Below are 15,047 nucleotides of genomic sequence, written 5' to 3' on the forward strand. Positions count from 1 at the left end.
GCTCTGAACTATAAGATGAAGATAAAGAAACTGGAAGTAGGAAGGCATTGGGTGATTATTTACCAGTGCTTGGGGTTTGAACCCATCTGGATAGTTTAGAGAGTGGTCTACTACTGGTTGGATCTGCAGCCCATGGGTGATGATTTATTTTATTTCAAATTTTTAAAAATTTTTGGTTTATTTTTAAAATTTAATTTTAACATTTAAAATTTTATTAATTAACTTATTTTTAAATTTTGTTGGTACAGGGAATCAAACAAAGGACCTCACACTTGCCTGGCTGGTGATGATTTTAGAATGGTGTTACGGTTTATTTTAGATCAGAATATCCCCAAAAGTTTTGTATTTAAAGGTGGGGCTTTCAAAAGGTGATCATGGAGGCTCTACCTCATGATCAGCAGTGGAGTGATCCACAGAGAAGATCATGGTGTGGGAGATGGAAATTTAGAAAATACAGCCAATTTCAAAGGATCACATCATGGGGACGTGACCTTAGGGACTATATTTGGTTGTGTCGTGGCCCCACCGCCCTTCAGCCATCGTGTTCTGCCTTAACTCAGTCACAGCTGTGGAACTAGACCATGCTGGACTGAAATTTGGTAGTGAAATTAGGTCCTTTCTAGTTTATGTCAGGAGTTTGGTCACAGTGATGGAAAGCTAACACAGTTGGTTAAAATGGTAGTGGGCTGAGCAGGAAGGAAAGACTAAAGAAATGTTAATAGGTGTGGACACGTTTCCAGAACCATGATTTTGAGGGCATCACGTATTTTAAACCTAAATTTGGACTCTGTTAATGGGGCTGATAAGAGAGAGTAGATATGCAGGAAATAGAAATGACTCATAAGAATCTACAGGGGGCCGGCAAGGTGATGCACCCCTGTAATCTCAGCACTTGGGAGGATGAGGCAGGATTGTTGTGAGTTTGACCAGGCTGGGCTACAAAGTGAACTCAAGACCAGCCTGAACTGCATATAGAGACCCTATCTCACTCAAAAAGGCAAAAAGAAAATAAATCCACAGAGCGAATTTGCTAGGCACTCAGGCAGTGATAGTCTCTCTTTTATTTATTTATTTTGGTACCAGGGATCGAGCTCATGACCTCGTACTTATCAAGTAAGTGCTTGAACCACTGAGCTAAATCCCAGCCCTAATAGTCCCATTGTAAAAAGACCTTCATATTGCCTTATTTAGCTGTCCCATTCCTCAGAAGAGGCATTAAACAAGGATTGCCAGGCAGTTTGTAGTAACTCCAACCTGTAGGTTTGCTTTTGTTTTTGCCTGTTTTTTTGGTAGGGGGGCTTGAACTCATGACCCCCCACTTGCCAGGCAGGCGCTTAACACCACTAAGCTAAACCCCTGGCCCTATTTTTGCCTTTTTGAGACAGGGTCTTGCAATGCAATTCAGGCTGACCTTGAGTTTACTTTGTAGCCCAGGCTGGTCCTCAAATTTGCAGTGATCTTCCTGCCTCAGCCTCTCCAGTGCTAGAGAATACAGGGATGTACCACCACTCCGGGCAACCTATAGTTTTCATTCCTCTCTCTCATTCCCTAACAGTTTGATTGTTTTGGGTTTAAGTGTAAATGCAAAACTGGGCATGATGAGGCATGCCTGTAATCTCAGTGCTCAGGAGGATGAAACAGAATCATTGTGAGTTTGAGGTCAGCCTGGGCAATTTAGCAAGACCCTGTCTCAAAGTAAAAATTAAAAGGGGCTGAGGATGGTAGCTCAGAGGTGGAGTATTGGCCTAACATGTGTGATGCCCTGGATTCAGTGCCCAGTGTTGTAAAAACAAAAATGCTGGCATGGTGGTTTATGTCTGTAATCCCGGTATTGGGAAGGCTGAGAGAGGAAAATCCTTTTTTTTTTTTTTTGAGAGGAAAATCTTGGCAAATTCAGGGGTAACCTAGGCTACATATAATGTGTTCTAGGCCAACGTGGAATATATAGTGAAGACTCTGTCTCCAAAACAATAGTTGCATTTTTTGGCAGTATTTGGGGATTGAGCCTAGGGACCACTGAACTACATAGGGTCTAAATCCCTTAAGTCCCCCAGACTGGGTTTGAATTTTAGTCTGCCTGCATCAGCCACCCAGAAGGACTAGATTACAAGTGTGCGTCATCAAGCCTCGCTCAAATTGATGGATCTTGATGACTTGAAAAGGAATAAACCCTAAAGAGATGATGATTCTGGAACAGGTAATGGTGAAGACAAATTACTGCAGGTTGTGTTTGACTTTAAAAGTGAATGACTGGGCTGGGGATTTAGCTCAGCAACATAAGTGTGGAGTCATCAATTCAATCCCTGGTTCAAAAAACAAACCAAAAAAAGTGAATGACTGGAGCCAGGGATTTGCCTCAGTGGTGTAAGCGCCTGCTTGGCAAATGTGAGGTAAGTTTGAGCTCTATACCAAAAAAGAAAGGAAGGAAGAAAAAAAAAAAGTGAATGACTGGATAGGGTCCAGGGTTTGTTGGGAGAATAAGTTATCATTGAGACCACTTAACTGTTACAGTATGGAATTGGAACCAGAGGTCTGAACACAGGTAAATTGGTGATCCTGTAGAAAGTAAACTTGACTTTGACTGGGAGAGACTTAATACAAAGTCAGTACATGGCTATACCCCTTTTTTTTTTTTTTTTTAATCGGTACCAGGAATTGAACTCACAACTGCCTGCTTGCAAGGCAGGTGCTTATGTCGCTGAGCTAAATCCCCAGCCCCTTGGCTATACTCTTTAAGCCAGACATGGCCCATCACTCTTAATCCTAGCATTGGGAGGCTGAAGCAGGAGGATAGGCATGAGTTTGAGACCATCTTGGGATAAGGCCAGCCTGAATTACGGAATAAGAACTTGTTTCAAAACAAACAAAACACCCTTTAAAACAAAAAAGGGATTTCTTTTTTTTTTTTTTTTGGACTGGGGATTGAACTCATGACCTCATGCTTGCCAGGCCCAGGCAGACGCTTACACCACTGAGGCCACATTCCTGGGTCCCAAAAAAGATACTTTGAACTAATGTTGTTTTACCTAATTTTGGGAATAGAGTTATTTACGTGACTTACTAGACAAAGAAATACAGAACCAGACATTGGGTTTTTTTCAAGAGACCTGATGAGGTCCTCCTGATTCAAAGTTCAGTGAGTTGCAGAGCCTTTCGATGTGTCCTGTTGATAATGCTGAGAGCCGACGAGAGCAGCAGGTGAATCTGGACAAGTGAACTTGCCTCATATTCTGTGCTTCAGCCCCAGGTCCAGCTGTGTGTTGCACTGGGTGCTGGCTGCACTCTGCTGCATTTGTGAGGCTGAATACACGGAGCTTTGAGTCTTCATTAAGCTTGATGAGATTTTTTTCACAAGTTAGTTTGGTGGTCCAGAATACGTTGTTAGTATTTGCTTGTATTGCTCGACTTTCCTGAGGGGGTGCCACATTCCCCACATCAAACCCCTTGAGTCTCTGCTCACTTAGAATTTGTTAAAGCACACAGGCACTGGAGAGCAAGGGATGCATGCAGGGTTGGGAGGGATGATTAGGCTAAGTTTCACAAACAGCTGGGGCTGGGCACATTCAGTGTAGGTTCAGTCACTCAACAGATACTCACAAGTGACTGTTACAGGACGGGCCATCATGATTCACTGGTGATTCATGTGACCAAGCTCAGATGATGGAGTGGAGTGTGATCACACATTATAATAATGTGAGAAGGTGAGAGATGCATAGTAAAAGCTTAGCAGTTTTTCCACCTGCATGATACTGACACGGGGGCCCATTTCCTGCAGCTTTGTGAGGCTGTCCTGAGCCTCAGGAATATGGAATATTATTTCAATGAATAAGCTGTTTTTAAAATCTGCTGCAGTTCACCACTGTTTATTCAGTGACCTTCACATACAAGTTTGTTGAGTTTTCTTGTGGGAAAATCTTTACTTCTATAAAAGTAAATTTGTTTTAAAAACTTAGTAATTTCCAATACTAGCTCTCATTTGTCTGATGGGTTCAGAAAGTAGCCTGGTGAGGTCTGAAATCTGTATCTAAATAGGCATAGGGGTACTGACAAACTAGAGCAGACTTTTGGGGAAAGTAATGAATGGAGTTGTCATAGGACCCGAAAGTAGAATTAGAGATAATTAGGGGTGGACTTTTTGCAAACCAACTGCAGATATGAATTGTAAGTTGTGGAGAGCATTTCTTGAATAGGTACTGCTGATAAATGACCCTTCAGGGCTGGGGATTTAAGCTCAGTGGCATATAAGGGCCTGCCTGCCAATCATGAGGTCCTGCGTTCAATCCCCCCCCCCCCAAAAAAAAGGCACGAGAAAAAAATGACACTTCAGCTTAGTCAACAACCTCATCTGCTAGCCAGTCTGTTTCCAGATCTTTCTAGAAATACGGTAGAATGATTAAGTAATAGTTTTATAACTATCGAGGATGCTGTTATGAGTGTGTTACAGTCTCAGTAGTATCCCATTGAAGATCATTTTAGCTGTTGCAAAGAATAAAGTGAGTTGGTTTTTCATGGTAGGGTTGTGAGGCCCAAGGTTTTTTTTTTTGAGACAGGGTCTTGCCATACAACTCAGACTGGTCCCAAGCTCATTTATTTGCTCTGACTGGTCCTCCAACCTCAGCCTCCCAAGGGTTGGGATTACAGACATGCGCCACCAGGCCTAGCTTGTACTTTTGTAATTTTCATGGTCATTTGGAGTTGTCCTATGTCAAGGTGGTGTCACCCTATACCTCCCAGCCACAGTTGAGAGTGCCTCACCCATACATACCATCACCTTTACTGTGAGTCATCAAATTGTAAGCTCTGGCAATCAGGAAGGTTAACATTTGCAGTGAATAAGGTCAGGCACATCCTACAACCCTTTCTTTGGATTATCCCATTCCTTTTAGCTATTTTTTTGTTATTGATTGATCTTTGGAAACCTTTCTGTGTTAGAGAAATTGACCCTTTCTGTGTGGTGGTTGGCAGTATCTACATCAGAGAAAACAGAAGATTGAAAGCAAGAAGAGTACAGTTTATTTCTGTACTCAGCTGAGTGAGAGTGTTGTGTGACTTGGTGGGGAGTCTTACTTTCTGAGTCACCTATAAATGAGTGTACTTAGTCACTTTAGAGTAGTTGTGGGAAGGACAGAGGGCTTGGTGGCTGGAGAACCCCCATTCTTGGTTCTTGATCTGTTCTCTCTTCTCTGAGACCTTGAGTTTGGCCCTGAATATGCTACGATGTTTCATGACTCTTCATGACTCTTGGACAAGTAAAGATAGTTTCTCCTGGAGTGTTTCCTTTGTGCATAATTTCTATCAAAGATGGTAGCTACTGGAAAAACCCAACTGAAGTTGTTACGTTCTAGTTAAAAATCTCTCCATTTTTCCAGGTAGTTTTGTTACCTGAACAATACCTGATACTATAATGTGAATGAATTGCTTTGTTTCCTGGTAAGACTAAGTACCTTGAATATATGTTTTTTGTATCCTTAGCACAGTATGGTACAGTGTGACATGCATAGGAGGTACTCTATGAATGTTTGGTGAGTTAATTTGATATGTAGTGACCTTTTGAGTATTTCTTACCTTGTTATGAGACCTTAATACACATCAAATGTTCTAGAATGAATGTATGTTGGGAGGTCCCAATATTACCCTCAGGTTTAGTGATTTGCTAGGACTCAACATGCAATTGTGCTCATGACTTAAGATTTATTGAGTGCAAGTATGCATGTGCAGAGTTCAGTCAGCAATGGAAAAGGTGCATTGAATGAAAAAACAGGTACAAGGTTTTTACAGTCCTGGGAGATCACACAGGGTGCATTTTATTGTGACAAGTGAGGAATGAATGACATCAACCAGGGAAGCTCGTTGAAGACTCAGGGCCCATGGTTTTTACTGGGGCTGGTCATGTAGGCACTTTCAGCTTGGCACATGCCAAAATTCTAGACTCCAGTTAGAATTTGGCATAGACCGTGCGGTTTGCAAACAGCTGAGAAGACACAAGCCGTTTTTATCTGGGGTTGGTAAGGACCCTTCGCAAAATCCGAGTTCTCAGATGCCATTCTAAGGTACTTTATTCACTTACACACGCATAACTAAACATGATTTTCACAAATTTTGCTACCTAGTAGACCCAGTCATGTAGAATACATATTAAGTGTACTTCAGCGGAACTGTGTCTTCCGTCAGTTGCAGTGGTTCATTTTACAGCTGTACCTTGTCATTTTGTTTCTTCTGGCTTTACTGTAGGATGTTCATACATAGCATCCCACTGCATTTACCATTTTAATGGCTTTATGGGCCTTTCAGATGCTGAGGACAGCAAAGTGCATAATGGAGCCACGGTATTGTGAATGGCCTCTTTTTTTGTTTTTGTTGTTCTGAGACAGGATCTCAAAAAAGAAATGTAGTTTAGTCTGGCCTTGGACCTGTGGCCCATGCTGGCCTTGAACTCACAGTGCTCTTTGTGCCTTAGCTTCCCAAGTGCTGAGCTTACAGGTTTGTGTCACCAAACCTGGCTTTTTTTTTAAATAAGTGTTTTAAAGAGCACTTACAGATTTAAAGCAGATTTTCCCATATGCCTTGTTCCTCACAGAGGAACAGCTTCCTCCCTACCAGCATCCTCTATCAGAATTACATCTGTTGAATATGTCTACTTGGGTATGGTGGCATATGTTTGTAATCCTAGCATTTACAAAACAGAGGCAGGAGGATTGGGAGTCGAAGGGCCAGGTTGAGCTGCGTAGCAGGTTTGAGGCCAGTCTGAACTATGTGACAGTCTCCTATCTATAAATAAAAACTGATGAAACTACATTGATGTGTCATCCTAAAATCTACAGTTTATATTAAGTTTCACTTGGCATTGTATAGTCTGTGGGTTTTGTATGTAATGACCCGCTAGTACCATAATAATACACAGAATCCCTTTCACTGCTCTAAAACCCTTTTGTGTTCTGCCTGGTGATCTGTCCTTGCTGTTTTGTTGCGGGGGTCAACCTTTAGTTCTGTTTAGTCAGGTTTTTTTTTTATCTTGAATAAATTATCATGTAATCTTGAATACTTAATTTTAGTTTTTGAGCTTTATTTGATTTTTTTTTTTGTCTCATTGTGTAGTTCAGGCTGGTCTTCAACTTACTATGTAGCTCAGGCAGACCTTAAATTGTGCTGATTTTCCTGTCTTAGTTTCCCAAGCCCTGGAATTATAAGGTGTGCCAGCAGGCCCATCATATGAATATTTCCTTTAGGAAGTTTAATAATGAAAGACTGCATTAATTACAATTAAAGTTGTTTTTCCCCCCTCCCCTGCTGGAGATTGAGCCCAGGTCTTTGTGCATGCTAGGCAAACACTTTACCAAAACTGAGCCATACTGCCAATCTCATTTAAGATTCTTGATAGGTAAATTGAAGGAGAATTTTTTTTTTTTGAGGGAGAATTTTAAATGGCTTGATATTAAGACTTAAGGTCAGAAAGTCATCTTCCAAGACTCTTAAGAGTTGCTAGTCTTACATACAAAGGATTTCATGCCAACTCTTAAGGAGAACATTTGACACTAATAACCTCATTCCTTAGTAGCTGGGATTTGGGGAATTCTGCTTTTGAAACTTGGTGAGAGTTAGATTTTCAGTCCTTTTTACTATCTCTTATGTCCCTAATAGAAATTTGAATTTGAGCTAGTAAGAAGTTGAATTTGTGATTTAAAGTTTTTAAAGGAATTTTAAGCCAGGTGTTGTGGTTTGTGCCCCGCTACTTGGGAGGCTGAGGTCAAAGGACTAAAAGTTCTGAAGCTAAATAGGGCAATTTAGCAAGACCATGTCTCAAAATTTGAAAAGAACTAGAAATGTATGTAGTGTACCATTTCCTGGGTTTAGTCCCCTATATGGAACTGAAAATTCTCCTGAGCAAACTTTTTAGAGCTAAAGGTTTTTCCCCTCTAACTTAGTTTTTCATTGGCAGAAAATACCCAAGTACGTTCCAAATGTGCTTGAGTTACTCTATCTAAAGGTGGTATTGGCATTTCTTAATCTCCTTGTTGCAGTTTGTCTGGGGCAACTAGACAAGCTTTATGTAAGTACTGATCACTGCTTGGCAGCTCTGGAGCCAGACCTCCTTTGCAAGGAGAGGGGACCTAATGATACTGCACACTGGTGAGGTCAGTTGCCCTTTAAATAGCCTCTGGCTCTTGAAACAAGGACAGCATGATTTAGGGGAAAGGCCAGAACTTGATCTCCACAGCCTCAAGCACTCAAGCGTCTCTGGGCATCAGAAACGGTTATTAGGTTGCATTGTGGGTCTGGACATCTGCACCAGAGTAAGAAGAAGCCAGAGTCTAGTGATAGAATGAGCACCTGAGAGCCCTGCAGAGGTCTGTGTGTTTCCAGCCACTCTGGGGAGTTCTTTGCAGGCTGACACTCAGGTTCATGGAAGAGAAGTGGTGTAAGGCAGCTGAGGAAGTGTCAGGCTGGAGTGGAGGGTAACGCAGAAGAGATAACCTAATATAGGGAGGTGAGTTAGGAGACTGTGATATAAGAAATGCAGGTGCCTCTTGTGAAGACTAAATGAAGGAAAGATACTCAGGGTATCCTCAAAAGCACTTGTTCACATTTCTAGCGTGTTAATGAATCAAGAGCACTCTATCGTAGTCTTGTGAAAGAGGCAGGGACCTTGTCTTACAGTAAGGAAACTGAAGCAAAGAAACGAAACAGCTTGTCTTTGAGGACAATGAGCGCATGATGGGCCTGGGGGAGACATCTCCAGGGTTATCTGTACTGTGTAGACATCAGGACTCAGCAGGAGTGAGATAAACAGTAACTGTAGGAGGGCTGGGGACTTAGCTCAGAGATGGAAGTGCCCCGTGCCAAAAAACCCAACCAAACAACAACAACAAAAACGAACCAGTAAAGGTAGGAAGAATTGGACCTAAGACGAGAAACACCCTTATTCCTGCAGGAAAAGTGGTACTTGCCTGAGAGGGTAGTACAGGGAGTCATGGAGTGAAAGGTACCTCTTCTACTCTGAATTCTAACATTACCAAACCTGGTTTTTTCTTTTTGATTTGTTTGAGGCAGGATCTCATTATGTAGTTGAGGCTGGCCTTGAGCTCACTTTGGTAGCCCAAGCTGGTCTCAAATTTCCAATGATCCTCCTGCCTCAGCTCCTGAGTGCTGGGATTACAGCATGTGCCACCATGCTTGGCTGAAACTTTTTCTTGTTCTTCTGGGTTATTCTCTAGCACTACAATGGATAATCAGTAACGTACAGTAAAAGTTAACTTAAAAAAGTCATCAGTTTAAGCAGTATTTGTGTGTATACCAGTTTATCATGAGAATAAGTATAGGTTGCTTATAATAAACTTAAAACCATGATTGGGTTTAATTTTTATTCATCTCCTCATTGATAGCATTTAAATTAGTGATTAAAACATTGAGCATCAGGCAGCCCCCTCCAGTTATATATATATATGAAGGAAATGACTCAAATGAAAATTTTCTTAGACAGCCCTCTGCTCCCAGAGGCTTTGTGTATCTTTTTGTTTATTTATTTATTTATTTTGGTCTTTTTCGTTTTTATCGGTACCAGGGATCGAACTCCCGACTGCCTGCTTGCAAGGCAGGCGCTTATGCTGCTGAGCTAAATCCCAAGCCCCTTGTGTATCTTTTTAGAGACTCCTTCAGAGGTCTGCTGAGTAGGTGCCAAGGTAGACCTATGCTGAGAGCATGAGGACATAGAGGAGAGAATAACCTGTTCACCTACAAGAGTAGGTAGGAGGGTAGGGTGGTAAAATTTCAGAGAATATGAGTATTCACTTTGGTTTCGATGGTCCTGTGAGTGTTTGGCAGGCAGGAATCCTAGCGGATATTTTAGGAGGGCAGAAGAATGTGGGAATGGGTGGAAGTATGGTATTTCACAGTTGACTTGTTAGGACTAGGACATAGCTATGTATGAAGATGAGTCTTGGGAGATACGTGGTCTTCTATAGGGCTTGTAAAACAGGGAATGATCTAGGGTTTCTGCATGCGCATTAGCTGTTGGCTCAATATGTTAAAGCTTAGGCACAATAGAAACTGCAATTGACCAAATAATGGTATATGACCTGGGAGTAGAAATAAAAGAATGCTGTCCTTGTGCAGCCATGAGTTTCTTTTGCAGTACTGGGGATTGAACTTAGGGCTTCATACCTGCCAGGCAAGTGCTCCACCACATGAGCTACATCCCAGGCCCAGTAGTCAGTTTCAGTGGTTGTGAGGCACTTATATGTGTGTCACAGACATATGGCTGTGATAGCACATAAATCCAAGTTAACTGAATATAGTGTTAGCGACTCAGTGTCTTTATAAAAGTTGGTGTGGTAGTTAGAAAACACTCAGTTGATGTTGCTTTAGTGTCTTCAAGATGTGACTAGTCTTGAGAATGACAAAGACAGGAACTTTAAAAAAAAAAAAAAGCGTTTATGCCTGATGGCTTCCCCAGCGCAGAAGTACATTGCTCATCTCTCTCTGCTTTTGTACTGCTAATTGTAGTGTCAGAGATGGCCACAAATAGATGTTTCCCCAAGTTGCTAAAATAGTGATCAGACAAAATCCCATGTCCCCAGTTTTGACTTCTTTTCTGAGGCTTATCTTTATTTCATCTGGTATTAACATACAAGCAGAGAAGCGGCTTTATTCATTGAAAGTCAGCCTGAAGTTGACTTTTAATGAGGGATAGGCGTGTAGTGGAGAGGTTAAGGTTAGGAAGATGTCCTCGGTCCCTCTGTTTACCCGGAAACTTGCTGAGGTGTCTAAGCAAGCCATCTCTACTTAAACATCCCTACGATTGGTTGGTATAGATGTGATGCTGTGTGGACAGTCTGTTGGCCTTTTGCAATTTAAGTGAATTTTGACTTGTGCTTAGGACCTATGTATACTTGACAGTTCTTTCATAGAACAGTGTGTGCAAAGCTGTTCACTTGGCAGGAAGCTGGGGTTCACTTAACCATCAATCCAGCTGCACTTTTCCCATCTTTGTTACTTGTTTCACCTTCATGCCCTTCTCTTCATTCATGTAACACAGCTTCCCCTTCTGTTAGTCACTTGGATCAGTGGATAGATAGATCTGTTGTGTCTTAGTGGCATGAAGGTAAATATGGTGGACAGTTTATGTGGTCTTTAACAGTTCTTTATTCTTTTCTCCTCACAGGTAACAGAGCTGAATGAGCCACTGTCCAATGAAGAACGAAACCTCCTGTCTGTAGCCTACAAGAATGTGGTTGGGGCACGCCGATCTTCCTGGAGGGTCATCAGCAGCATTGAGCAGAAGACATCTGCGGATGGCAACGAGAAGAAGATAGAGATGGTTCGTGCTTACCGTGAAAAAATTGAGAAGGAGCTGGAGGCAGTGTGTCAGGATGTGCTGAGCCTGCTAGATAACTACCTGATCAAGAATTGCAGCGAGACCCAGTACGAGAGCAAAGTGTTCTACCTGAAGATGAAGGGGGACTATTACCGCTACCTGGCTGAAGTGGCCACTGGAGAGAAGAGGGCGACTGTGGTGGAGTCGTCTGAGAAGGCTTACAGCGAAGCCCATGAGATCAGCAAGGAGCACATGCAGCCTACCCACCCCATCCGACTGGGTCTGGCTCTTAACTACTCCGTTTTCTACTACGAGATCCAGAATGCCCCCGAGCAAGCATGCCACTTGGCCAAGACGGCCTTCGATGATGCCATTGCCGAGCTCGACACTCTGAACGAGGACTCCTACAAGGACTCCACTCTCATCATGCAGCTCCTCCGTGACAACCTAACGCTCTGGACAAGTGATCAGCAAGACGACGAGGGCGGAGAAGGCAACAATTAAGGCCCCCAGGTGGACTGGCAGCGCACGCTGATGCTACTACTGCAGTCTTTATTTTTTTCCCATGAGTTGGGGTCGGGTGGGGGAGGGAAAGGGAGGGCTGACCTTCCCAGGGAGAAACCCACGACCTGTCCTGTCTTTGATCGCCTCTTTGACATTTTTGCCAAAATACCACTAGTGGAAAGTCAGGCTAGCTGTGCTGGTATCAGAGTAGCAGCCTCACACAGGCATACGGACTGTTCTGTAGGTTCATGCAAGTGGAGCTGTGTCTTTAATTTAACTTATTGATAGATGATAGGGGTTTAAGACGAAAAGACATAAATGGAATGGCCCTCATTCAGTGAGTTCTGTGGTTCCAGTAAGAATTTTATGTACATATGCTCTTGTCTTAAGTTTTGGGTACTTTTCTCTCTCCTCTGTTTTAGCTGTGCATTTCTTTAAGGTGTACTCTACCTGACATGGCATAGTTTAAATCCCAGACAGGCAGACTTGGAGCATAAGGTATACTCATTTACCCTTGTGGTTTAGGCCTGGCCGGTTTTCTGAAGTCTGATTAGTGACAGTATTAACACTAAATTGCAGTTTACAGTATTTCTACATTACAGCCATATGTGACATCAAGCCATTGATTGTGGATTTTCCTTTGCTAGTTATTTTGGCTTTCCATCCTTATTCAGCTGTATCCAGGTTGGTTTTGCTGTCTGTCTCCTAGGTTAAAAGATTTGCCTGAGGAGAATCAAAGCTTCTTTAGGTTTGGTTAATAGGTGCTTAGCAGGTGGCTGTGGGATTTTTTTTGTCTTTTTTTTTCCCTCTTAATGTAAACCCACCACAAAAGTTAGTAATCGTTTTAATAGAAATGTTAAACACCACAAAACAGAAAATTCAGGTCTGTATGTCATTTATCTCATGTTGGTGTCTCTGAAGACTCCTGCTTTCTCAGCGGCCACAGCCCCTTCCTCAGGGATCACACTGCCATCTGTTTCCCTCTGCACTGGGTCTCCCCTGCTGTACTCCGATGGAGCACGCAGGGGGCTCGGCAGGCTGTCGGGTTGAAGAGGCTGGGTGGTCGGCTCCAGAAAGTTGGTGCAGTGTGGGAAGTCAGGTGCTAGAAACTGAGCTGGTAGAAAACCCAAAAGAGCTCCACTAGCCGACATCTTTATTTTCAGGAGCCTCGTAAGTGTGTCAGGTTTTCCTTCCTGAAACACGCCCTCCCCAAGTTCTTGTAGGAAGATCATTAAAATCATTAGCAGGTAGTAAATACTTAATTCCTGTTTGACCAAAACTTTTCCTCTTACTTTTTCTTTTTTCAGTGAAAGCATAGAAGCTGGAGATTCACTTCTCTTGTGCAGCCAGTGCAGTGTGCAGTCTGAAGGAAGCTACATTGCTATTCCTCTAGGCCTTGTTGTCAGTTAGCCCTGGGGTCCCTCATTCAAATTTTGGGAAAATCTGTCTGTGAACATGATCCTTGGCATGTTGTATGTGCAGTTTTATTCCCTTAGTGGTTTTCTTTTTTTTTAATTAAATAAAATCATTAACCATGTGAACTCCCGAGATAGGTAACAATACCTGACTTGCTTTGTTTCTTTGTTTTATTTAGGCAAGGGGAGGTGTGAGTAATACTGAAGTCAAACCTATAATTATGAATGAGTATGTTTAACAGGATACAGGTGACAGTGACAATAGAGAAGTGATGACAACTGTAGACTCAATTTATTCTGTAGCATTGCACAAATTCCCCAGCATGACTTTCCTCAGAGGGCCCCTCCTCATGCTAGAGCTCAAGTCCCTGTCATTGGAGCCTCCTGAAGGACTCAGCAGCAGAGATAGCTTTGCTGCCTCATGCCATCACAGTAGGACCTGTCGCATGGCTGCAGAGGGGGCAGGTGGGCTTCCCCTGATTTCTCCTCATGTCCGGTGCACAGTGTTGTGTCCTTTCTTGTAGCATTTGAAAATAATTTACTGGAATTACAAAACCTATTTTTCTTTTAAATTTCAGCTTTGGCTCTGGCTGCTTTTTAGAATAATGCAAGATAAAGTCATACCAGAGGACTAGAACTGAAGAGGGAATGGGAGACTTGGTATTTAAGCAGCTTGAATGGTTTTCTTTCTTTTCTTTATTTTTAAAGAAATGCACTTGCCTATGATACTGTCTCTCCAGTGAAATGATTACTCCTCCATTACTCTATTGATACAATATTGTGCATGCTAGTGTTGTATTTCTATACAGTAGCTTGAAATTTATTAACTTATACTGTAGGTGTTATGTATTCCTATGACAAAAAAAAAATTAAGTCTTCAAATTTTTTAAAGTTTTTTTTTTAATTTAATTTTTCCTTTTGGGGGTAAAGTTTGCTCTACCAAATAGTGATCGTAACAAATTGATCTGTTTTGGATGTTGCTATAGTGACATGCAGTTATATATTTTGTTTTTAAGGGGGGGGACAAAAGAAACACCAGTGTTAGCTTAATCTTAATGTCTGGTGTTTGTCATGGTGAAACTATAACTATTACAGTGTAGGAGAACATAGACTATGTTCTCTGAATGAGCCTTTGTGCTTTTTGTCATGTTATGCAGTGAACTATTTTTAAGGTCTAATCAGTGATTATTTTTCCAACTCCGTGTTTCTCTAAGGAATTATTTTGCACACGGACCATTCTTAGCAGTTTTCCTCAGTGATGGAATATCATGAATGTGAGTCATTATGTAGCTGTCGTACATTGAGCAAATAAACTTACAGATCTGATGTCAGTGCTGCTTAGTTTCATTTAATGAGTTGAATTTGTTCCTTGCTTTTGATTGGGTGTGGGTGTTCTCTCCTCCTCCTGCCAAAGAATGAGGTTGGAGGGGGTGCTGGTTCAGACGATGTGTACTATAAAGCGACTGTCTGGGAACTAGACCTAAAAACCAAGGGCTCTGGGTTAAGCTCAGTGGAAGAGTGCTTGCTTACACACGTGAGGTCCTGGGTTTGATTCGCCCACCACACATGTCACAGAGAGAGCAGTGTACCTTTTAGGCCTCCTGTTTCTCTGAAGAAATGAGCTGGCTGTTCAGTTAGATCTCTGAGGACTATTGCAGGACCTGATGGTGAGAAACAGATCCAAGCTAATGTTGTCCCCGAGCTCTGCAGCCTCATTGCTGGTAGTATTGATGCCAGCCATCTCAGAAGACACCCATGATGTGGGTGTGGAGGACACTGTGTCTGGCTATCGGGTAGGGGTTGGCCACAAGAAGGAG

At 42.3% G+C, this 15,047-nt stretch overlaps 1 protein-coding gene across 1 annotated transcript in view; it reads left to right on the plus strand.

The window, feature by feature from the left end:
• The window catches only part of Ywhag (tyrosine 3-monooxygenase/tryptophan 5-monooxygenase activation protein gamma), a 28,895-nt gene extending 14,339 nt beyond the window's left edge, over window positions 1-14,556 (plus strand). The window contains exon 2 of the mRNA XM_003470113.5: window positions 11,159-14,556. Coding sequence (XP_003470161.1) covers window positions 11,159-11,815 — 657 coding nt within the window. The 3' untranslated portion in view covers window positions 11,816-14,556. The remainder of the gene's footprint in view (window positions 1-11,158) is intronic.
• The last annotated feature ends 491 nt before the right edge of the window (window positions 14,557-15,047 follow it).

The sequence above is a fragment of the Cavia porcellus genome, unplaced genomic scaffold (genome assembly GCF_034190915.1).
Source record: "Cavia porcellus strain 051 isolate PalLab524CR breed Dunkin Hartley unplaced genomic scaffold, mCavPor4.1 scaffold_23, whole genome shotgun sequence".
Taxonomy (NCBI): domain Eukaryota; kingdom Metazoa; phylum Chordata; class Mammalia; order Rodentia; family Caviidae; genus Cavia; species Cavia porcellus.